General features: G+C 43.7%; 1 protein-coding gene and 1 long non-coding RNA gene across 6 annotated transcripts in view; one reads left to right on the top strand and one right to left on the bottom strand.

Annotated features, from left to right (window-relative positions):
- LOC130455836 (uncharacterized) overlaps positions 1–20,563 on the top strand; it is a 25,447-nt gene extending 4,884 nt beyond the window's left edge. The window contains exons 2-3 of the long non-coding RNA XR_008914003.1: positions 17,773–17,852; positions 18,004–20,563. This is a non-coding gene — a long non-coding RNA (uncharacterized LOC130455836). The remainder of the gene's footprint in view (positions 1–17,772; positions 17,853–18,003) is intronic.
- The window catches only part of BCL6 (BCL6 transcription repressor), a 21,571-nt gene continuing 13,876 nt past the window's right edge, over positions 16,328–24,022 (bottom strand). For all 5 annotated transcript variants that reach the window (XM_056807464.1, XM_056807468.1, XM_056807467.1 and 2 more), the window contains 5 exons: positions 23,631–23,815; positions 21,279–21,446; positions 20,844–20,974; positions 20,557–20,694; positions 16,328–17,557 (listed from right to left, as the gene is read on the bottom strand). In XM_056807464.1, the coding sequence (XP_056663442.1) occupies positions 17,414–17,557; positions 20,557–20,694; positions 20,844–20,974; positions 21,279–21,446; positions 23,631–23,815 (766 nt within the window). In that variant the 3' untranslated portion in view covers positions 16,328–17,413. The remainder of the gene's footprint in view (positions 17,558–20,556; positions 20,695–20,843; positions 20,975–21,278; positions 21,447–23,630; positions 23,816–24,022) is intronic.

Below are 24,022 nucleotides of genomic sequence, written 5' to 3'. Positions count from 1 at the left end.
TATTTTTTATTTTGTTTAAATTGTATATAATTAATTAAGAACATTTCCCCCTGGTTACAAGAATCATGTTCCTTTCTTCTCCTCCCCCCACCTCCTCCCATAGCTGATGCGCAATTTCAGAGTTTTACATGTATCATTGATCAAAACTATTTCCATGTTGTTGATGTTTGCATTAGGGTGATCATTTAGTCTCCATCCCCAATCATATCCCCCTTGACCCGTGTGATCAAGCAACTGTTTTTCTTCTCTGTTTCTACTCTCACAGTTTTTCCTCTGAATGTGGATAGTGTTCTTTCTCGTAAATCCCTTCGAGTTGTTCAGGATCACTGCATTGCCACTAATGGAGAAGCTCATTACATTCTATTGTACCACAGTGTATCAGTCTCTGTGTACAATGCTCTCCTGGTTCTGCTCCTCTCGCTCTGCATCAATTCCTGGAAGTCTTTACAGTTCTCATGGAATTCCTCCAGTTCATCTTTTCTTTGAGCACAATAGTATTCCATCACCAACATATACCACAATTTGTTCAGCTATTCCTCAATGGAAGGGCATCCCCTCATTTTCCAATTTTTGGTCACAATAAAGAGCACAGCTATAAATATTATTGTACAAGTATTTTTCCTTTTTATCTCTTTGAGGTACAAACCTAGCAGTGATATGCCTGGGTCAAGGGGCAGACAGTCTTTTAGTGCCCTTTGGGCATAGTTCCAAATTGTCCTCCAGAATGGTTGGATCAATTCACAACTCCACCAGCAATGAATTAATGTTCCAACTTTGCCACATCCCCTCCAGCATTCATTACTTTCCTTTGCTGTCATGTTAATCAATCTGCTAGGTGTGAGGTGATACCTCAGAGTTGTTTTGATTTGCATCTCTCTGATTACAAGAGATTTAGAGCACTTTTTCATGTGCTTATTGATAGTTTTGATTTCTTTATTTGAAAATTGCCTATTCATGTCCCTTGCCCATTTATCAACTGGGAAAGCTGGATTTTTTTTTGTACAATTGATTTAGCTCCTTATACATTTGAGTAATTAGACCTTTGTCAGAGTTTTTTTTATGAAGATTTTCCCCAAGTTGTTGCTTCCCTTGTAATTTTGGTTGCATTGGGTTTTTTGTACAAAACCTTTTTAATTTAATGTAATTTAAATTATTAATTTTACACTTTGTAATTTTTTCTAACTCTTGCTTAGTATTAAAGTCTTTCCTTTCCCAAAGATCTGACAAGTATACTATTCTGTGTTCACCTAATTTACTTATAGTTTCTTTCTTTATATTCAAGTCATTCACCCATTCTGAGTTTATCCCTCATTTTATATATAAGTAAACTAAGGCCCACAATGTCAATAGTCCAAGGTGTAACAAAATTAGAATTCAAGTCCAGGACCTTTGAATCCAAATGTAGAGAACTTGCCACTACCCTACCCTGCCTTATGGCCTAAGCAGTATGATTTCAGGAGGACAGAAGCTGTTCCTAACTTCAGAGATCACTGTTGTTGAATGCCTATTAGCCTAACTTAATTCCTTTAATCTAAATATTATCCATACATAGTAGCCTCTTTGAAAATATAATCACTCCTGGAAGGGGTGATCTACTAAGTTCCCAAAAGTTCCATATGAAGGAGCTTATCAAAATTTGCTTCTGTATGGACCCCAGCAGATATCGGCATCACTTGATTTGGTTTTCCATGTACCATTACTGATTATTATTTTTATTACCTTGTGATCTGAAAAGACTGCATTTATTATTTCTGCTTTTCTGTATTTGTATGCCATGTTTCTGTGACCTAGTGTATGGTCAATCTTTGTGAATGTGCCATGTGGTGCTGAGAAGAAGGTGTATTCCTTTTTATCCCTATTTATTTTTCTCCATATGTCTATTAACTCTAATTTTTCTAAGATTTCATTCACTTCTTTTACCTCTTTCTTATTTATTTTTTTATTTGATTTATCTAAATTTGATAATGGTTGGTTCTAATCTCCCACTAATATTGTTTTACTGTCTATTTCTTCCTTCAATTCTCCTAGTTTCTCCATTAGAAATTTGGGTGCTATATTATTTGGTGCATACATGTTGATTAGTGATATTTCCTCATTATCTAAAGTCCCTTTTGACAAAATATAATTACCTTCCCTATCCCTTTTAAACAGGTCTATTTTTGCTTTGGCTTTATCAGATATCATGATTGCAATTCCTACCTTCTTTCTATCAGTTGAGGCCCAGAAGGTCTTACTCCATCCTTTAATTCTGACCTTGTGGGTGTCTACCCGCCTCATGTGTGTTTCTTGAAGACAACATATGGTAGGGTTTTGGATTCTAACCCATTCTGCAATTTGTCTACGTTTTATGGGTGAGTTCATCCCATTCATGTTCAAAGTTATGATTGTGACTTGTGAATTTTCTGGCATTTTGATATCCTTCCCTAATTCTAACCTTTATTCTTTAGCTCTAACCTTTTAATCCAATGATTTACTTTAAATCAGTCCCCCTTGTCCCCTCCCTTGATATGTTTCCCTTTCTAGACCCTCCCTTTTTGTTCCCTCCCCCTCCCCCCTCTCCTTCCCTCCCCTTTTGTTTTCCCTCCCCCCCTCCCCCCCTTGGTTTTCCTTTCTCCCTACCCTTGTTGGGTAAGATAGAATTCAAGATCCCAATGGATCTGGGTGTTTTTCCCTCTCAGAGTTGATTTCCCTGAGAGTAAGGTTTAAGTTAAAACTCTCTTCCTCTCCTTCTTATAGGAGTTTTCTTCCCCTCCCCTTCCCATGTGAATCTTTGTGTGAGAAAGATTATTCTATTTGATTTTTCTTTTCCCCTTATTTACACATTACATTTCCCATATATTAATATATAGAGATTGATATAAATGTAGTCCTTATAGAAGAGAGTTTGAATAAATGAAAAGATAACAATTTTCTCCTTTTCCCTTTCCATCATATTTACCTTTTCAGGTATTCCATGCTCTTTGTTTTTCGATATTGAACTTTCCACAGAGCTCTGGTCTTTTCTTTGCAAAAACTTGGAAATCTTCTATTTTGTCGAATGCCCATACTTTCCCTTGGAAGTATATAGTCAGTTTTGCTGGATAGCTGATTCTTGGTTGAAGACCGAGCTCTCTTGCCTTTCTGAAAATCATGTTCCATGCCTTACAATCATTCAGAGTGGAACTTGTAAGGTCTTGTGTGACCCTGATTGGCATTCCTTTATATCTAAATTGTCTTTTTCTGGCTTCTTGTAGGATTTTTTCTTTTGCTTGAAAGCTTTGGAATTTGGCAATTACATTCCTGGGAGTTGTCTTTTGGGGATTTAGTGTAGAGGGTGTTCTGTGAGTTCTTTTTTTTTTTTTTTTTTTTTTTTGTGTTTTTATTTTTTTTTTTAAAATATATTTTATTTGGTCATTTCCAAGCATTATTCGTTAAAGACATAGATCATTTTCTTTTCCTCCCCCCCCCCAACCCCCCATAGCCGACGCGTAAGTCCACTGGGCATTAGATGTTTTCTTGATTTGAACCCATTGCTTTGTTGATAGTATTTGCATTAGAGTGTTCATTTAGAGTCTATCCTCTGTCATGTCCCCTCAATCTTTGTATTCAGGCAGTTGCTTTTTCTCGGTGTTTCCACTCCCATAGTTTATCCTTTGCTTATGAATGGTGTTTTTTTCTCCTGGGTCCCTGCAAGTTGTTCAGGGACATTACACCGCCACTAATGGAGAAGTCCATTACGTTCGATGATACCACAGTGTGTTTGTCTCTGTGTACAATGTTCTCCTGGTTCTGCTCCTCTCGCTCTGCATCACTTCCTGGAGGTTGTTCCAGTCTCCATGGAACTTCTCCACTTTATTATTCCTTTTAGCGCAATAGTACTCCATCACCAACATATACCACAGTTTGTTCAGCCATTCCCCAATTGATGGGCATCCCCTCATTTTCCAGTTTTGGGCCACCACAAAGAGCGCAGCTATGAATATTTTTGTACAAGTCTTTGTGTCCATTATCTCTTTGGGGTACAGACCCAGCAGTGCTATGGCTGGGTCAAAGGGTAGATATTCTTTTGTCGCCCTTTGGGCATAGTTCCAAATTGCCCTCCAGAATGGTTGGATCAGTTCACAGCTCCACCAGCAATGAATTAATGTCCCTACTTTGCCACATCCCCTCCAGCATTCATTACTTTCCTTTGCTGTTATGTTAGCCAATCTGCTAGGTGTGAGGTGATACCTCAGAGTTGTTTTGATTTGCATCTCTCTGATTATAAGAGATGTAGAACACTTCTTCATGTGCTTGTTAATAGTTTTGATTTCTTTATCTGAGAACTGCCTATCCATTTCCCTTGCCCATTTATCAATTGGAGAATGGCTTGATTTTGTGTACAATTGATTTAGCTCTTTATAAATATGAGTAATTAAACCTTTGTCAGAGGTTTCTATGAAGATTTTTTCCCAATTTGTTGTTTCCCTTCTGATTTTAGTTATATTGGTTTTGTTTGTACAAAAGCTTTTTAGTTTGATGTAGTCAAAATTATTTATTTTACATTTTGTGATTCTTTCTATATCTTGCTTGGTTTTAAAGCCTTTCCCCTCCCAAAGGTCTGACATGTATACTATTCTGTGTTTACCCAATTTACTTATGGTTTCCTTCTTTATGTTTAAGTCACTCACCCATTTTGAATTTATCTTGGTGTAGGGTGTGAGGTGTTGATCTATTCCTAGTCTCTCCCACACTGTCTTCCAATTTTCCCAGCAGTTTTTATGAAATAGTGGATTTTTGTCCCAAAAGCTGGGATCTTTGGGTTTATCGTATACTGTCTTGCTGAGGTCGCTTTCCCCCAGTCTATTCCACTGATCTTCCTTTCTATTTCTTAGCCAGTACCAAATTGTTTTGATGACTGCTGCTTTGTAATATAGTTTTAGGTCAGGGACTGCAAGGCCCCCATCATATGTGTTTTTTTTCATTATTTCCCTGGATATCCTTGATCTTTTGTTCTTCCAAATGAACTTTGTTATGGTTTTTTCTAAATCAGTGAAGAAGTATTTTGGTAGTTCAATGGGTATGGCACTAAATAGATAAATAAGTTTGGGTAGGATGGTCATTTTTATTATATTGGCTCGTCCTATCCATGAGCAGTTAATGTTTTTCCATTTGTTCAAGTCTAGTTTTAGTTGTGTGGCGAGTGTTTTGTAGTTGTGTTCATATAGTTCCTGTGTTTGTCTTGGGAGGTAGATTCCTAGGTATTTTATTTTGTCTAAGGTGATTTTGAATGGGATTTCTCTTTCTAGTTCTTGCTGCTGAGCTGTGTTGGAGATATATAGAAAAGCTGATGATTTATGTGGGTTTATTTTGTATCCTGCAACTTTGCTAAAGTTGTTGATTATTTCAATTAGCTTTTTGGTTGAATCTCTAGGATTCTTTAAGTAGACCATCATGTCATCCGCAAAGAGTGATAACTTGGTCTCCTCCTTGCCTATTTTGATGCCTTCAATTCCTTTATCTTCTCTAATTGCTACTGCTAGTGTTTCTAGTACAATGTCAAATAATAGAGGTGATAATGGGCATCCTTGTTTCACTCCTGATCTTATTGGGAATGCATCTAGTTTATCCCCATTGCAGATGATATTAGCTGTTGGTTTTAGATATATACTGTTTATTATTTTTAGGAATGACCCTTCTATTCCTATGCTTTCTAGTGTTTTTAATAGGAATGGGTGTTGTATTTTATCAAAGGCTTTTTCTGCATCTATTGAAATAATCATGTGATTCTTGCTAGTTTGCTTGTTGATGTGGTCAATTATGTGGATGGTTTTCCTAATGTTGAACCAGCCCTGCATCCCTGGTATGAATCCTACTTGATCATGGTGAATGATCCTTCTGATCACTTGCTGGAGTCTTTTTGCTAGTATCCTATTTAAGATTTTTGCATCTATATTCATTAGGGAGATTGGCCTATAGTTTTCTTTCTCTGTTTTTGACCTGCCTGGTTTTGGAATCAGTACCATGTTTGTGTCGTAAAAGGAGTTTGGTAGAACTCCCTCTTTGCTTATTATGTCAAATAGTTTGTATAGTATTGGGATTAACTGTTCTCTGAATGTTTGATAGAATTCACAGGTGAATCCATCAGGCCCTGGGGACTTTTTCTTTGGAAGTTCTTTGATGACTTGTTGGATTTCAATTTCTGATATGGGATTATTTAGGAATTCTATTTCCTCTTCTGTTAGTCTAGGCAGTTTGTATTTTTGTATATATTCATCCATTTCTCCTAAATTAGTGTATTTATTGCCATATAATTGGGCAAAGTAATTTCTAATGATTGCCTTAATTTCCTCCTCATTGGAGGTGCTGTCCCCCTTTTCATCTTTAATGCTGTGAATTTGCTTTTCTTCCTTCCTTTTTTTAACTAGATTGACCAGTACCTTGTCTATTTTGTTTGTTTTTTCAAAGTACCAGCTTCTTGTCTCATTTATTAAATCAATAGTTCTATCACTTTCGATTTTATTAATTTCTCCCTTAATTTTTAGGATTTCTAATTTGGTTTTCTGCTGGGGGTTTTTAATTTGATCGCTTTCCAGTTTTTTCATTTGCATTTCCAATTGATTGATCTCTGCTCTCCCTTGTTTGTTAATATAAGCATTCAGGGATATGAATTTACCTCTGATTACCGCTTTGGCTGCATCCCAAAAGGTTTGGAAGGATGTTTCGCCATTGTCATTTTCCTCGATGAAATTATTAATTGTTTCTATGATTTCTTCTTTAACTAAACGGTTTTGGAGTATCATATTGTTTAATTTCCAATTGGTTTTAGATTTGGTTTTCCATGTACCATTACTAATCATTATTTTTATTGCCTTGTGATCTGAGAAGGCTGCATTCATTATTTCTGCTTTTCTGCATTTGTGTGCTATGTTTCTGTGACCTAATGTATGGTCAATTTTTGTGAATGTGCCATGTGGTGCTGAGAAGAAGGTGTATTCCTTTTTATCCCTATTTATTTTTCTCCATATGTCTATTAATTCTAATTTTTCTAAGATTTCATTCACTTCTTTTACCTCTTTCTTATTTATTTTTTGATTTGATTTATCTAAATTTGATAATGGTTGGTTTAAGTCTCCCACTAGTATGGTTTTATTGTCTATTTCTTCCTTCAATTCTCCTAGTTTCTCCATTAGAAATTTGGGTGCTATATTATTTGGTGCATACATATTGATTAATGATATTTCCTCATTGTCTATAGTCCCTTTTAACAAAATATAATTACCTTCCCTATCCCTTTTGATCAGGTCTATTTTTGCATTGGCTTTATCAGATATCATGATTACCACTCCTGCCTTCTTTCTATCAGTTGAAGCCCAGAAGGTCTTACTCCATCCTTTAATTCTGACCTTGTGGGTGTCAACCCGCCTCATGTGTGTTTCTTGAAGACAACATATGGTAGGGTTTTGGATTCTAATCCATTCTGCTATTCGTCTACGTTTTATGGGTGAGTTCATCCCATTCACATTCAAAGTTATGATTGTCATTTGTGGACTCCCTGGCATTTTGATTGCCTTCCCTAATTCTAACCTTTTCTTCTTCGGCTCTACCTTTTAGTCCAGTGATTTACTTTGAAACAGTCCCCCTTGTCCCCTCCCTTGATGTTTCCCTTTTTAGTCCCTCCCTTTTTGTTCCCTCCCCCTCCCCCCTCTCTTACCCTCCCTTTTTGTTCTCCCTCTCCCCCTCCCCCCCTTGGTTTTCCCTTCTCCTTACCCTTGTTGGGTAAGATAGAATTCAAGATCCCAATGGATCTGGAGGTTTTTCCCTCTCAGAGCTGATTTCCCTGAGATTGAGGTTTAAGTAACCCCCCCCCCCTCTCTTCCTCTCCTTCTTATAGGAGTTTTCTTCCCCTCCCCTTCCCATGTGAATCTTTGTGTGAGAATGATTATTCTATTTGGTCTTTCTTTACCCCCTATTTATACATTACATTTTCCCCACATGTTAGTATATATAGGTTGATATAAATGTAGTCCTTATAGAAGAGAGTTTGAGTAAAAGAAGAAGATAACATTTTCCCCTTTCCTTAATATTTACCTTTTCAGGTATTCCTTGCTCTTTGATTTTCGGTATCAAACTTTCCACAGAGCTCTGGTCTTTTCTTTGCAAAAAGTTGGAAGTCTTCTATTTTGTTGAATGCCCATACTTTCCCTTGGAAGTATATAGTCAGTTTTGCTGGGTAGCTGATTCTTGGTTGGAGACCCAGCTCTCTTGCCTTTCTGAAGATCATGTTCCATGCCTTACGATCATTCAGAGTAGAACTTGCAAGGTCTTGGGTGACCCTGATTGGCATTCCTTTATATCTAAATTGTCTTTTTCTGGCTTCCTGTAGGATTTTTTCTTTTGTTTGATAGCTTTGGAATTTGGCAATTACATTCCTGGGAGTTGTCTTTTGGGGGTTTAGTGTAGAAGGTGTTCTGTGAGCTCTGTCAGTGGCTGTATTGCCCCCTTGTTCTAGAATCTCTGGGCAATTTTCTTTGATTATATCTTGTATCACCACGTCCAGTTTGGTGTTTATTTCTGGCTTATCTGGGAGTCCAATTATTCTTAAATTATCCCTTCTCCCCCTATTTTCCAGATCTATCACCTTGTCGGTGAGATATTTTATGTTCTCTTCTAATTTCTTGGTATTTTGGCTTTGCTTTATTGATTCTTGCTCTTTTACACGATCGTTGTCTTCCAGCTGCCTGATTCTGGCCTTTAAAGCCTGGTTTTCTTTTACAGTTTGGTCAAACTGGTTTTGTAGATGCGTGAATTTCTTTTGCATTATTTCCAACTTTTCCTCCCAGAAGGCTTCCATCTTTTTGGTCATTTCTGATTCAAATTCTTCATAGGTTTGTGGAGAGTTTCCATTTCCTTTGGAAGGTTTTGGAGCATTTTCTTTTATATTATCTTCTTTCTGCTCTGTATTTTGTATTTTGGCTCCATAGAATGTGTCCAAAGTCGCCCCTTTCTTCTTATTTTTCTTGGTATTTTGGGGCTTCTGTGGTTCTGTGGAGTTTGTCATCTCTGAATGTGGAGGATTAGTTTTTCTTGTCTCTTTCTGGTGTTCAGAGGCAGTCCTGGGCAGATAGTTCTATGGGCTTTCCCTGGGTTAAACTGAATATGCCTCACTGGAACTGGAATGGAAGGGTCTGACCACGAGGCCACACTCTCCCCCTGGCTCGATTTCCGGAAGTTGCCTTCAGAATCGCTGGCCGTGAGGCTGTTTCGTCGGCCTGCGGGGGGATGGGCTGCCGCTTCCCCAAGCTCCGAGAGCACAGACTTTCACTGAGACTTGGATAGCAGGATCCAGCCCGTGAGGCTGTCTTGCCCGCCCTGAGGGTTGCTGTTGTTTTGACCAGCTCTCTGCAGCGGAAGCCCCAGGCAGTAACTTTCACCGGGACTGTAGAAGGCCCTGAGGGTTGTTGTTTCCGAGGACCCTGCTCTCTGAGCCGGCTGGGCTGCGGCTTCCGGGAGCCTTGGACTCTGCGCTCCTACCCCTGAGGTCCGAGTGATCTCGGGTTCTGGCTTTTAAGGGGAGCCGTACCTTTTGAACCGGGTCCAGGTCCAGGAGGAGGGTTCCCAGGGTCTGTGCTGTTGATCGTTTTGAATTTCGGCGCCTTAGGAGCTTATCGTTTGAGATTGGTCGGGAAGGGTTTTCCGGAGATCTGAGCTTTAGCTTTCTCTAAGCCGCCATCTTAACCGGAAGTCCTCTGTGAGTTCTTTCAGTGGCTGTATTTCCCCCTTGTTCTAGAATCTCTGGGCAATTTTCTTTGATTATATCTTGTATTACGATATCGAGTTTGCTGTTTATTTCTGAATTTTCTGGTAATCCAATTATTCTTAAATTGTCTCTTCTTCCTCTATTTTCCAAGTCTGTCACCTTGTGAGTGAGATATTTTATGTTCTCTTCTAATTTCTTGATCTTTTGGCTTTGCTTTATTGATTCTTGCTCTTTTATCTGCCCGTTGTCTTCCAGTTGCCTAATTCTGACCTTTAAAGCCTGGTTTTCCTTTTCAGTTTGGTCAAAGCGGTTTTGTAGTTGTGTGAAATTCTTTTGCATTAATTCCCACTTTTCCTGCCAGAAGGCTTCCATCTTTTTGATCATTTTCGATTCAAATTCTTCAAAAGTTTGTGGAGAGTTTCCATTTCCTTTGGAAGGTTTTGGAGCATTTGCTTGTGTTTCCTCTTCTATCTCCTCCGTATTTTGTATTTTTGCTCCATAAAATGTGTCCAAAGTTGCCCCCTTCTTGTTTTTCTTGTTGTTTTGAGGCTTTTTTGCTTCTGTGCTGTTTGCCATCTCTCTCTGAGTGAGGGGGGCTGGCTCTTCTGTTATCTGTCTGGTGTTCAGTGGCTTTAGCCCCAGGAAAATTGTCTGTCTTCCCCAGGAAGCCCGGAATTGCTGGTGTTTTGGTGTTTCGGTGTTACTACCCTCCTCAGTTCCCTCCTGATGCTTCTCTGTTGCCTTACTTCTATGTTCTGCCTGTTCTTGATGATCTTAAGAGAAGAATGGAAAGAGAGGGAAAGAGGAATACATTGGGAGAGGAGGAAATTAAAGACTATTATCTCATATAATCAGAATATACAAATAGACATCTAAACAAACAAGAATTAGGGTGAGAGAAGGAATAGCTGACAACTGAAACTCATTCTCATCTGAATTGGTCCAAACAAGGCAAAATATCTACATAGACACATTAAGTTGAGAACAAAAATATATCTTGCTCTACAAAAAAATGGGGAAAGAAAGAAGGAAGAATTAGTGGGAGGATAGTTTAAGCAAGGAATTAGCCTTAAGCAAAACAAATCAGATGTGCAAAGAATGTTTATAGCTACTTTTGTGGGATGCCCATAAATTGGGGTATGACTGACCAAATTATGGTATATAAATGGAATATTATTGCCCTCTAAGAAGTGATGAAGGAGATGGTTTTAGAGAATCTGAGAAAACATATGAAGTGATGCAGAGTAATGTGAACAAAACCAGGAGAGCAATTTATGCAATGACAGCAATATGGTAAAGACAAATAATTTTGGAAGAATTAAGAAAGAACTCTGATTAGTTTTATCTTCAACTATGATTCCAGGGTACTATCAAGGAAACATTTTACCCATCTGCAGATAAAAAGATGATGGATGCTGAGTGAAGAATGAGGTACATGCATGTTTTTGGACATGGCCAATACAGGAATGTTTTGCTTTACTATAAATATTTGTAATATAAGTTTTGTTTTTCTTTCATTCCTACTTGTAGGAAGAAGAGAAAGTGGATTTTTTACTGATTAAAAAATATGATTTTTAAAACTTTCAGAACAAAACTTATCCACTTCCTAGTTTATAATTTTTCTTAATTACCTCCCTCAATGCCCTTTAAAAATAGTAAAGTTCTGAAGAGAATAAATTTTTCTTCTCTATTAGGATATTTGTGCTTCATAATCATATCCAATTCTTTAGTACATTTATTTTTCTAAATTTCTCTTTAATCTTGTGTTTGTATTTCAAAGTTTGAATTTAGCTCAAAGCTGTATTTATCAGGAATATTTTCATTATATGATCTTTCTTTAAAGTCTATTATTTCTCCTGTGGAATTATAGTCACTTCTTCAGGATACATTATTCTTGTGTATAAACCTACATGATTTACATTTTGGGATATTGCTTTCCAAGATCTTCTATTAGTTATAGTGGAAGTTACTAGGTTTGTATGGTCCTGATTGTTTTCTTTATATTTGAACTCTTTCTTTCTGGTTGCCTGCAATATTTTTCTCTTTGATATGGAAGCTCTGGATTTTAGCTATGGCATATGAAGAATTTTTTCTTTGGGGGTTTCTTTCAGAAGGTGATCATTATATTCTTTCTATTCCTATTCTACTCATTGGTTCTAATGAATCTTAGCAGTTTCCAGGTATGAAGTCTTGAAATATAGTGTCCAGGCTTTGATGAAGATAGTGATGGTTTTCTACAAGTCAAATGATTCCTAAATTATTTCTCCTTGACCTGTTTTCCAGGTCAGATTTTCTTTTTTTAATAGAAGATATATTTTCTTTCATTTTTTCAATCTTTTGACTTCATTTTAATATTTCTTGCTGTCTTATGAAACCATTGATTTCTGTTTGGTCTATTCTAATTTTCAGGGAATGTTAATTTGATAAGATTTATTTCTGTTTATTTTTTCCAATTTTTTTCTTAAAAGCTTTTATTTCATGTGCTGTTTCTTGATTCATTTATTTTCACATACTCCAATTCCTTCCTTACCCCTTAGCCTTTTAGAATTGGGACTCATGAAATGTTTATTAACAATCAATTGATCTTCCTTGTGTCCATAACAGAAAAGGAAAATCAGAAGTAGCTAACTCCAAATTTCTAGTAACGTTTTGTTTGGAAGTTATCAGCTTCTTCCTTGGGAGACTATGAATCATGTACAGATATTATCTCATGCCTTTTATGTAATCAGTGCCTAATGCACTTGAGTTGAACTGAATTGAACTCTCTCTCCTCCTAGACTATATTCAATGATGTCATCCTTATTTTTTCCCCTTATATTGATTACCCATAAAGGATTTATTTTAATTTCTTGGGGGCTTCCCTCTAGATCTCTTGACATTGTAGGAATGTCAACAGACTCTTCAAGCTTTTTACTTGTGCCTCATGACCAGGACAGATCCTGTTTCTGGGAACCCTTCTCTGGGAATGGCCTTTTCACTATTTCTCTTCAATGGATTTTTGTGGACAATATGCTACATCCTACTGCCCATGGCCCCAATGTACTTCTCCATTCCCTGGTGTGTGACCTCACCTCCCTAAGCCTACAAAACCTGCTCCTTCTCTCAAAACATTGTCTTTGGGAAGGAAGAGAAAGAGGGTCCACCTTAATCAGCTGGCCTGAAAGAGCAAGGAGAACAGTTTACATGGTGACCATAGCAACGTAAAGGGAAATAACATCGATCAATGCAGCGCTGACTTCAATGGCGACTTGAGAAAGCTGGGGGTGAAGCAAGATTCTCTAGGTGAGTCCACAGTGAGGTGATGGATTCTGTAGATGCTGAATGAGTCATCTGCTTTCAGTCATGGCTAAAGCATTGACTGATTTTGCCAAACTATCCATTTGTTTAAAAAATTTTCATCTGAAGGCTATTTCAGTATTGGAGCACAGTCACTAAATGGTGATAAACATATCAAAAATGTTTGTCAGCCAGACTTTGGACATCAAGGCCAATGATCTGTCCATTGATGGATTATCTTCCATCCTCACTGATCCTTGATGAAATAAGCATTTATTAAGCATCTTCTGTGTGCACAGTGCCAGGATGGGGTCAGAATTTTAGCAAAGAGTCAGGACTTGTCTGCAGGAAGGTGATAGTCCAGAGTTATTTTACTAAATAACTCTGACAGCGAAAGTCGGTATACCTATGGCCCTTCTGGGGCTTATAGAAAGATGATGGTGTATAGTGGAGAGAAAAGGGGCCTACCACCAGCAGAACAGGACTGTTTACCTCAGTTTCCTCATCCGTAAAATCAGCTGGGAAAAGAAATGACAAACCACTCCAGTGTCTTTGTCAAGAAATCCCCAATGGAGGTGATGAAGAGTCAGACACACTGAAAAAATGACCAAAGAACAAGAATACACGTGAATGCATTTTCAGTCTGTCAGAAAGGGCCAGGCAAGGTCCACAGGGAGGAAAGTCAGTAGGGAAGAGGAGGAGGATTTCCCAGGTGCCTTCCTGAAGGCAGGAAGCTAGCTGGCCTCGTTCTTCTTGTCCTGGCCTCTCTGGGACAAGGACTAGACCTGTGATGTCATGGCATGATGGCATGTAATGAGTAAAGTCTTCTCCCAATACAGGAACGACCATCCCTGACACTTTCAGTCACATGGCGTGACTTGTCCAGTGACCCAGCCAGGCTTAAAGCCGGGTTTTCCTTGCCCAGAGGTCAGCTCTTTCTACATCATGGCAGCCTGCAGCGATTCAGATAAGTCATAATGACATGCAAACAAACCCACAGTCCTTCAATGGACCAAGGAGTCCATTGGCCAGAGAATAATGGCCCCTTAATGGCTCCCTTTGGCCATGCCAAGTTTCGAAAGGGACCAAAGAGATCGTTTTCTCTCTTTTCAAAGTGAGTGGGGTTAAGTAGGGCACAAGCAGGGTTGGTCCTTTGGATGTCATTTCCAAGCGAAATTCTATCCACAAAGCTTAGGCTGAGCGAAGCAGGCTGGGACGTCCGGGGCCTCATGAAGAATCCCCCTGGGCCAGGCTTGGGTGAGCAGCTCCTGTGCCCCTCCAGCATGTGCCCAGAGCCTGAGCAGGCCACCATCGTCCCCTGAGAGGGTCAGTGAGAGGTCTACTGGGGACCTAGAGGAAGAGAGCACGGTGCCCTGTGGCCATCCTGCTCCTCTGGGGCCAATGGCTCCAATTGTTCAAACTAAGCTTTGGGATGTAAAATGATACAAAAGAACGGGACAAACCAGTTGAAAGAGAGCCTGAATCCATGAATCCTGGACTGTGAGAGGCGGAAGAGAGCTTAGAGAGAATCTCATCCCACCCCTTCACCTGCCAGGGAGGGAAACAAAGCCCAGAGAAGGAAAGGGAGCAGCCTGAGGTCACCCAGCACATCACCAGCAGATCCAGAACGAGGCAGGCATTCTTCCTACTGTGATGGATTAAGAAAGAACAAAAACTGGGAGCCAGGGATCCTGGGTTTGACCTCCAGCTCTACTGTTTACTTGATGGGTGGCCATGGGGAATTCCTTCCAGCTCCCTGGGCCTTAGGGTCCTCAGCTGTAAGAGGGAGACAGTAAGACACAGACTGCCCACCTTGTGGGGTTATTATAGGCCAAGGGCCATATATATGATCTATAGCCCCTAAAGGCATAGGGAATGAACCCAAAGGAAACATAGAGACCATCTAGTACATCCTGTACATTTTACACAAAAGGAAACTGAGGCTCAGAAAGGTGATGTGACTTGCCCAGAGTCACACGGAGAACAAATTGGCAAAGAGATCGTTTGAACCCAGGTTCTCTGATTCCAAGTCCGGTGCTTGTGAAGACATATTTACCTGTAGGACAGGAATATTTTAATTGACCCCCAAGAGATCTATGGACAGATTTCAAGGAGTCCATGAACTTAGATGTGAAAAAAAAGTAGATCTCTTTTTTTCACCAGCCTCTAACCAAAATGTAGCATTTCCTTCAATGGCTAACATGACGTTATTTGGAGAAGAGGTCCAAAGGCTTCACCAGACTGGCCAAAGGGGTTCCAGATGCAAAGAGTTTGAGAACAAGGACTGCCTCCTCTTTGTTCTTGACTGGGGACAAGGAGGCCTCCCTCAGTCCCTGGAGTCCCAGCCTTTAGCCACTCTCCTACCGCTCCTCCATGGAGGATCTGATCCAGGGAAAGAAGACACATGAGTCAGGGCATCCGTGGAGGGAATGCCAGCAGAGGCCTTTGGAGCTTGGTCTTGGTCCCATTGGCTAGTCCACTCTTCCTCCCAACAGCGCTCAGGACTTATTCTTCCTTCTTTGTACTTTCTGAGGAAGCAAACAGGCCTGGGCCATGAGAGGCTCTCGGCTTCTCACACGGACCTCAGGAGGTAGAAAGCCTGGAATCTGCAGCCCAAGACTTCCGAGCACTCGTTGTTCGGCTGATTTTCCCTGACAGGAGCATCTCGGGGTCCCCCAACCAATCCCCAGCCACCACAGCCCTTCCCCAACCCCTTCTACTTCTTTGTATTCTGGGCCTCCTCGAATTACCCAGCAAGAAGGCTTCCCTGTTAGACCCTCAAAAGGATGCAAACTCCGAGAAAGCAGGAAGTGCTTTACCTGGTTAGTTGTCTCCTCAGCATCTGCCCTTTTGCCTCACAGGCAGGCCATGATGAATAACGGCTGTTGGGTTCCTAAGCTGGCCAAACCTAAGGCTGGCTCCTCTTCCCTGAGACCCGGCATTCGCCCCTAAGCCGCCATGCTGCACCAGGCACTGCTCCCTCCGTCCTTCCCTCATTGCAGCCCCGTGACTATCTCCCGTGGCCAGCTCGGGTCCACGGCCTGGTTTCGTGGTGAATAAAGCAAGTCCCCGTGGAAAGGTTAAAGCAGAGGGCCGGAGAGGAGGCAGAACAGAAACCTGCTCAGCTTTCAGGGCCGGAGTTTTTGTTACGCCAAGCTGGGTGGCTCCCTTGGCAGGACATCAGAACCGTTCCCTGAGAAGGTTTGGGGGAGCCTCGCGCCTGGCCCCAAAGATGCCGTGGCCGCCTCTCGCCGTTGGCACTGCCACGGCCTGGCAGGAAACCACAAACAACTTCCCACGAGTGAAGAAAGGAACGCACCGCCCAAGCACCGGTTCACGTTTCATCGTTTTATTCTTGGGTTTATACAGCTATATTTTACAATGCAGTGATGCGGTTTAGACACAGCCCAACCCTGTCTCCGGAGGACGTCCGTAATGCAAGCGTGCGGCAGCGCGGGAGACGGCGACCATTCCCGACGAGCGTAGTGAGCGCCAGCTTCAAGTCCCCGTGTCTGCCTGCGCCTCGAAAAGGAAGGGGGCTCATCTAGTCCATACATTGAAAACTTCCATGGAAAAAAGGCACCGTGAGTACACGTTGTACGGATATATACAAACTCAAAACTAGAACAAAATTACGCATTTTTTTCCTTCTGCAGCTTTTTTGTGTTTTGTTTTAATACACACTTTTGTAAATTGTAAACCTTCACTTGCAAAAAAATACAAATACACTGAGGCGTTTTAGACAAAATATCTTCTTACTTACACAGATGCAATACTTAAAATATTTTGTAAGGGCTCTATCTCAATAAAGATTCTCAGATCCGTGTCTGCCCGCAGATACAAAATCGAGCCTTTAATGCAGTTTTATTCTTAATATATCTTTTTGAGGTTTATATATATTTATTATATATATTTATATATATTTACAACTCTGCCATACATTCCTTCACCTTTGGTTAAAAAAATTAAAGCCCTCTCTGTTATAACATACTGAATTCTCTTCTTTTAAAAGAATGCACGTGTACATACAAAAGAAACATCTGTTCCCACAAAACATATACATTCCTCATTTTTCAGAACAAGTCAAGTCAGATTCCAAAGCTTCTGTGCACTCCCCCCGTAGGCTGATGGGTAAAATGACCTTTCTTTTCCTTTTTCACTGATAGAGTTTCCCTAACACATAGGAGATTGAGCTTGGTTTTTTTTTAAGTTATGTCACTGGGTGAGTGGGAGGATTTACATGTTTCTTCCCCCTTGGTTTTCCCCAGTCCCGCCCCCACCCCCACCCCCCCAACTCCAACCCCCTTTATGATCTGCACAAACGGATGAGAAGAGGCACTGCATCATGGGATGGACTTTTGTAAAGTGTTACAGTATCCTTTGGATAACTTCCAGAGAGGGGGCCCCTTTGCGATGCTCTCAGCAAGCCTTGGGGAGTTCCGGGGGCAGGTCGCCAGCAGAGACACGGTACTGAACCTTGGTGTTGGTGATGGCGCCATGTTTCTGCCGCAGGTGAAGCCGAAGCTGGCTTTTGTGGCGGAAATGCAGGTTACACTTCTCACACTGGAGAGAAAAGCAGAAGTGACTTGAGTCAAAAGATGAGTGACCTTATCTCACTTGTCTACATTCAATGACCACTGAGGTCCCTGCCAGGGCTAGTCTGTGATCCTTGAACACCCACTTCAGCCTTCCCAAAGGTCAATTCTTGTGGACACTTTCATTTTTTCTTCCTTGTACCTTGGGTGGAATTTCCCATGAACTTCTATGTCTTCCCCTAGGCTTGAAGGAAAAAGGGCCCTCCTAGAAATGAGCCTTCATCTGATTTTCCACTAACATTTGACAAGGAAAGAGGCATTAGGTATGTATATCTACATATTCCCTGAAGGGCTCGTTACCTAATAATTAAGTAATATTTGTTTTTGTTTTATTGGGGGGGGGGACAATCCTTTCAAATATACTTCTTAAGTGAAAAAAAAAAGAGAAGTTCTTTATACTAACTCATAACCTAGGTTAAGATGAGGAAGAAAGAGCTGCCAAATGGAAGAGATATATTTTCTTAGTGGTCCCTCCTTTGCTACAACCCCATCCTACCACCTGCTGTATGGCTTCAGGTAGGACACAAACTCTCTGACCTGTGATATCTATTCATTTGGTCTGGAATCAGATGCTCTGCATGATGGAAATATATATTTGCTGTCCAAAGGCAAGGCACTGGGGGGTGGGTGGGGGAGATCAGCTAATTAGTCAATCTGTAAGTCTTTATTCAGCACCTGCTCTGAACCACACACTGTGATGGACATCAGAATAGAAATCTCTTGGCTTATCCTTTTCATTTTAAGAACTGAGTCTATGAGTGGTACTGCTGGGTGAGTTGGCAGCTGGTGCTTCCCAGCTTGATGTTGCCAGTTTGAATGTTTGGTAAGCCACAAGACCTTGTGGCAAATCAGAACACTAAGCTATAAATGAAAAATCCATTTGAGAACCAGTGGTTTAGCACTACACATATGAATGTTTAATAAATGAATTATAAAAAAGAATTCTTTATTCCTTTTTAAATTTAATGGGGACCCTGGAGGTCCTCTTACTATAGAGATATGTAGGGATTAACCAGCCCACAGTGACAGGAAGTAGGAATCAGGGAGCCCCCTGCTGGGAAAGGGGCAGTTGGGCAGGCTATCAGTTGTTGGCAGTTAGGGCTGGCAGTTGTGGGGAAGTTGTCTGCTGGGTGTGAGTTGGTCATTGGGGGTTGGTTGCTGGTGGTATGGGTTGGTGATTAGTTGGTGGTTGGGAGATATATATCTATATAATAATAATAACATATATATAATACACACATATATATTCTGCCTGGTGAGTTGAACTGAAGGGTGATCAGCTGAACTTTCTCTAATGGCAGTTTTTAGCAGCAGTTATAGGTAGATATAGGCATTTTTAGGTAGTAAACTAAATTATTAATCATTAAAAGCTGCTAGAAGTTTTCTCTGACTTAAAGGGATAATATTAATTTACAACTCTGCTATGTTCTCATTAAAACATCAATTATTAAAAGCTGGTCTCTTATTTTGTCAAAACCTGTATTTTTACCCTTATAATATATTGAAAAAGATTTGGTCAAATTTAAGTGAATTCATTTTGTGGTATCAAGGTGGGTACTCATTGATCCGAGGGGTGGCTGTTTATTTATTAGTGTAGATAGGTAGTTAGTGAATCAATTTAGGTAGAGTAGGTTAGATTAGGCCTGGTCTGACAAGGCAGAAGAACCTGTCCTTGAAGACAGAGTAGGGTTTTTAGAAATTTTAGGTAGTATTAGGAATTTTAGGTATATTTATAGAGTATAAGATTAGTAATCTTTCTTTCCTCTTTTCTATCTATCTCACTATCTATAGTTAATTGTTAAAAGCTGCTAGAAGTTTTCTTTGGCTTACAGGGATAGTATTCATTTACAACTCTACTATATTCTCATTAAAATACAAATATTTGAAAATTGGTCTCTTATTTTGTCAAAACCCCTATTTTTACCCTTACAGTATATTGAAAAAGATTTGTCAAATTTAAGTGCATTCTTTGTGGTATCAAGGTGGGTACTCCTTGATTGGGGGGCTTAACCGCCCAAAAACCATGGTACCTGAATTTAACAGAATCACATGGTGCCATGAGGAATGCTCAATATGAAGAGCTTAGCAACACAGGGGAGTGCCTATATGAACAGATACAGAGCCAAGTAAGCGGAAACAAAACAATTTAAAATGACCACCATAACTCGGATTGCTACATTGACCAGTCTTGACTCTGAAGATCTGATCGTGATGATGCCAGTTAAGTTGATAATGAATGTTTGTTGACCGATTCTTTCAGAGAGAAGATGGTCGACTTCAGGTACAGCATAAAGCCCACGTGACCACCTGTGGTTTCCTTTATAACTAATAGCCCTTCTTTGTCTAAGGATGCCACCTCGGCTGGCGGGGGGCCGTGTTACGGGGAAATGACGGCGACATTTTCAAAAAGCATCAGGACCACGTGGTGCAGGGCTGGAGAAGCGAATTCCTTCACAGCCTCCAGAGCAGGACCGAGTGGTGAGAGGATGGGGTGCTTGAGGCCACCTCTGGGGCCTAGCAGAGTGCCCAAATGCTATCACCTGATGGATTATTGATTGGCTGCTCATCAGTCTCCCTTTACTCTAGACAACACCCGTCTCCAAGTACTGAAAGGAGGTTTGGGGGACTCCCCAGAGTCCCTGACTTGTGGCGGAAGACCACTGCCATGCTAGACAAATGGGGGCTGCGGGGCTATGTCCGTCCTGAGGGCGGGTCTGTGGGGCCCCTCCCGGCTTGGGGAGCCTGTTGGAGCCTCCGAGGGCCCAGGCTCGCCACCGAGAGGGGCCGGACAAAGCGGCTGGGGTGGGCCTGCTCCGGGGGGGTCCTGAACTTGGACAGAAAGGATGACCCCCCCTTCCACGACACCCTCGTCTTTTTGTTTCTGCGTTCGCTCCACGGCACGCAGCAGGCCCCCCCCGGCTCCAGGGCCCCCCCGGAAAGCTCGCGAGCAGAGCCGGACTCACGTACATGGTAGGGTTTCTCTCCCGTGTGGATGCGCAGGTGGCTTTTGAGGGTCTGCAGGTGCCGGAAGCGGGTGCCGCAGATCTCGCACGGGTAGGGCTTCTCGCCCGTGTGGATGAGCACGTGGGCGCGCAGGTGGGCCACCTGGAGGGGAGGGAGGGAGGGACGTCAGGAGGGCCGCCCCCATAGAAAGCTGGGAGACGGACGGACAGACGGACAGACAGATGGACGGACGGACGGACGGACGGACAGACGGGCGGACAGACGGACGGGCAGGCGGGCCCTGCACTGACCTGCACGAATCTCGCTCCACAGGTCTCGCACTTGTACGGCTTCTCTCCAGAGTGGATGCGAGTGTGCGTCTTCAGGTTGGCCGGCCGGTTGAACTGGGCGCCACAAATGTTGCACCGATAGGGCTTTTCCCCTGGGACAAAGGGAGAGACGAGACCCGCGGTGAAGGGGCGGCCCAAAGGAGACCCTGCAGGGGGAGGTGCAGCCCCACCCCCACGGGCACCGACGACGATCGGAGGGTCTCAGAGGCCCTCGCCCCGACGGGACGCCGGCACGCGGAGGCCACAAGGCACGGAGGCGCCCCTGCTTCCCCCAAGCCCTGACAGGCCAGGCGGGACTAGAGTCCTGGAACCCTGGCCCTGCCTCCAGCTGGCCTCCTCGGCCACGTTCCCCAAGTAGGTGGGGAGGGACCCCGGCCGGAGCCCTCCGGGGCGCACCTGTGTGGACGGTCTTGTGGCTGGCGAGGTTGCCCTTGTAGCGGAAGGAGGCCTGGCAGCGGTCACATTTGTAAGGCTTGTCGCTGTGCGTCTGCAGGGTGTGCCGCTTGAGGGACGCCTCCTCCGAGAAGCGGCAGTCACACTCGTTACAGAAGAAAGCGCCGTTCTCTGTGGAGGCCGAGAAGGGAGGCCGGGCTCAGGAGGAGGCCCAGCCAGGCGCCCGCTGGGCTCCGAGCGCCGGAAGGGGAGGAGAGCAGGCAGGCAGAGCCCGGCCAGCCGGCCAGCCCCCCGCTGCCGCCCCGTGACCCGCGGGCTCTCCACCCGTGCCGTCAAAGGCAGGCGCCCACGCGCGTACCCCTGTCTCTCCAGGACAGCTCGAGAAGAGCCAAGAGCCCCGTCCGGGCCGGGGCTCAAAAGGTGGCGATCCCGGGACGAGCCATGGCGGCCCTCGGGAAGTGCCCGGGGCAGGCCAGCACCTTCTCAGACGCTGAGATTTTAATAAGTGACCTGTCCAGGGTCACACAGCCAGGAGAGACATTGGCACACATCCTGTTCCAACATTGCCTCTGAGATTCTGAGGAGGAGGAGGAGGAGGAAGAGGAGGAGGGGGAAGAGGAGGAGGAGGATAGAGGAGGAGGAGGAGGAGGAAGAAGAGGTGGGAGAAGAGGAGGAGGAGGAGGAAGAGGAAAAGGAGGAAGAAGAGGAGGAAGGTGGCTTGGTACTGCTGGGATGGAAGCATAGGAGAGGAAGAGAAGAGAGGAAGAGAAGGAAAAGAGGAGAGAGCAGGAGGAGGGAGGAGAAGGAAGAGGAAGAGAAGGAGGAAGAGGAGAAGAAGAGAGGAGGAGGAGGAGGAGGAAGAGGAGGAGGAAAAGAGGAGAGAGCAGGAGGAGGGAGGAGGAGGAAGGAGGAGGAGGAAGAAGAGGTGGGGGAAGAGGAGGAGGAGGATAGAGGAGGAGGAGGAGGAAGAGGAAAAGGAGGAAGAAGAGGAGGAAGGTGGCTTGGTACTGCTGGGATGGAAGCATAGGAGAGGAAGAGAAGAGAGGAAGAGAAAGAAAAGAGGAGAGAGCAGGAGGAGGGAGGAGGAGGAAGAGGAGGGAGGAGGAGGAGGAAGGAAGAGGAGGAGGAAGGTGGCTTGGTACTGCTGGGATGGAAGCATAGGAGAGGAAGAGAAGAGAGGAAGAGAAGGAAAAGAGGAGAGAGCAGGAGGAAGAGGAAGAGGAGGAAGAGGAGGAGGAGGAAGGTGGCTTGGTACTGCTGGGATGGAAGCATAGGAGAGGAAGAGAAGAGAGGAAGAGAAGGAAAAGAGGAGAGAGCAGGAGGAGGTAGGAGGAGGAAGAGGAAAAGAGGAGAGTGCAGGAGGAGGAAGGAGGAAGAAGAGGAAGGAGGAGGAGGAGGAAGAGGAGGAGAAGGAAGGTGGCTTGGTACTGCTGGGATGGAAGCATAGGAGAGGAAGAGAAGGAAAAGAGGAGAGAGCAGGAGGAGGAGGAAGAGGAAGAGGAGGAAGAGGAGGAGGAGGAGGAGGAGGAAGGTGGCTTGGTACTGCTGGGATGGAAGCATAGGAGAGGAAGAGAAGAGAGGAAGAGAAGGAAAAGAGGAGAGAGCAGGAGGAGGAGGAAGAGGAAGAAGAGGAAGAGGAGGAGGAAGGTGGCTTGGTACTGCTGGGATGGAAGCATAGGAGAGGAAGAGAAGAGAGGAAGAGAAGGAAAAGAGGAGAGAACAGAAGGAGGAGGAAGAGGAAGAGGAAGAAGAGGAAGAGGAGGAAGAGGAGGAGGAGGAGGAAAAGAGGAGAGAGCAGGAGGAGGGAGGAGGAGGAAGGAGGTGGAGGAAGGTGGCTTGGTACTGCTGGGATGGAAGCATAGGAGAGGAAGAGAAGAGAGGAAGAGGAGAAGGAAAAGAGAGAGCAGGAGGAGGAAGGAGGAGGAAGAGGAAGAGGAGGAGGAAAAGAGGAGAGAGCAGGAGGAGGAAGGAGGAGGAGGAAGAGGAGGAGGAAGAGGAGGAGGAAGAGGAGGAGAAGGAAGGTGGCTTGGTACTGCTGGGATGGAAGCATAGGAGAGGAAGAGAAGAGAGGAAGAGAAGGAAAAGAGGAGAGAGCAGGAGGAGGAAGAAGAGGAAGAGGAAGAAGAGGAGGAGGAGGAGGAGGAAGGTGGCTTGGTACTGCTGGGATGGAAGCATAGGAGAGGAAGAGAAGAGAGGAAGAGGAGAAGGAAAAGAGGAGAGAACAGAAGAAGGAAGGAGGAGAAGGAGGAGGAAGAGGAGGAAGAAGAGAAGAAGAGAGGAGGAGGAGGAGGAAGAGGAGGGTGGCTTGGCAGCACTGGGATGGGAGCAGAGCAGAGGGTGTGGGGGGCTGCTCACCACAGCTGGAGTCCGAGTACTCTGACTGGGTCTCTCCCATCTCCTCGGGGAATCCGGTGCCTGTGGAGTGAAGGCACATCTCCGAATGCTGCGGGGACTGGGAGCCGCAGGAGCGGCACTTGGACGAGGGCAGGTACAGTGGTGAGTGGCCCTCAGTGCTGCTCCGGGGAGAGCCGGTCAGGGACCTGTGGGTGAGAGGGAGGGAGGATGAGCCAAGGCCTCCCCTGTGCTTTCCCTGGGCCAGGGCCGGGGGTTCTCTTGCCCAGACAGCTCCGGGTCCTCTTCCTCTCCCCCCTCCATGGCCAGGAGGCTGTCTGGATGTTGGGGCTCCCCCCCCCGGCCCCCTTTCTGTCTCATTTAATTATGGGCCCCTGTATGCTCCCAGAGCCTGC

The sequence above is a fragment of the Monodelphis domestica genome, chromosome 8, assembly GCF_027887165.1.
Source record: "Monodelphis domestica isolate mMonDom1 chromosome 8, mMonDom1.pri, whole genome shotgun sequence".
Classification (NCBI taxonomy): Eukaryota; Metazoa; Chordata; class Mammalia; order Didelphimorphia; family Didelphidae; genus Monodelphis; species Monodelphis domestica.
The sequence above is the reverse complement of the archived record's forward strand: the minus strand, read 5'-3'. Positions and strand labels throughout refer to the sequence as shown.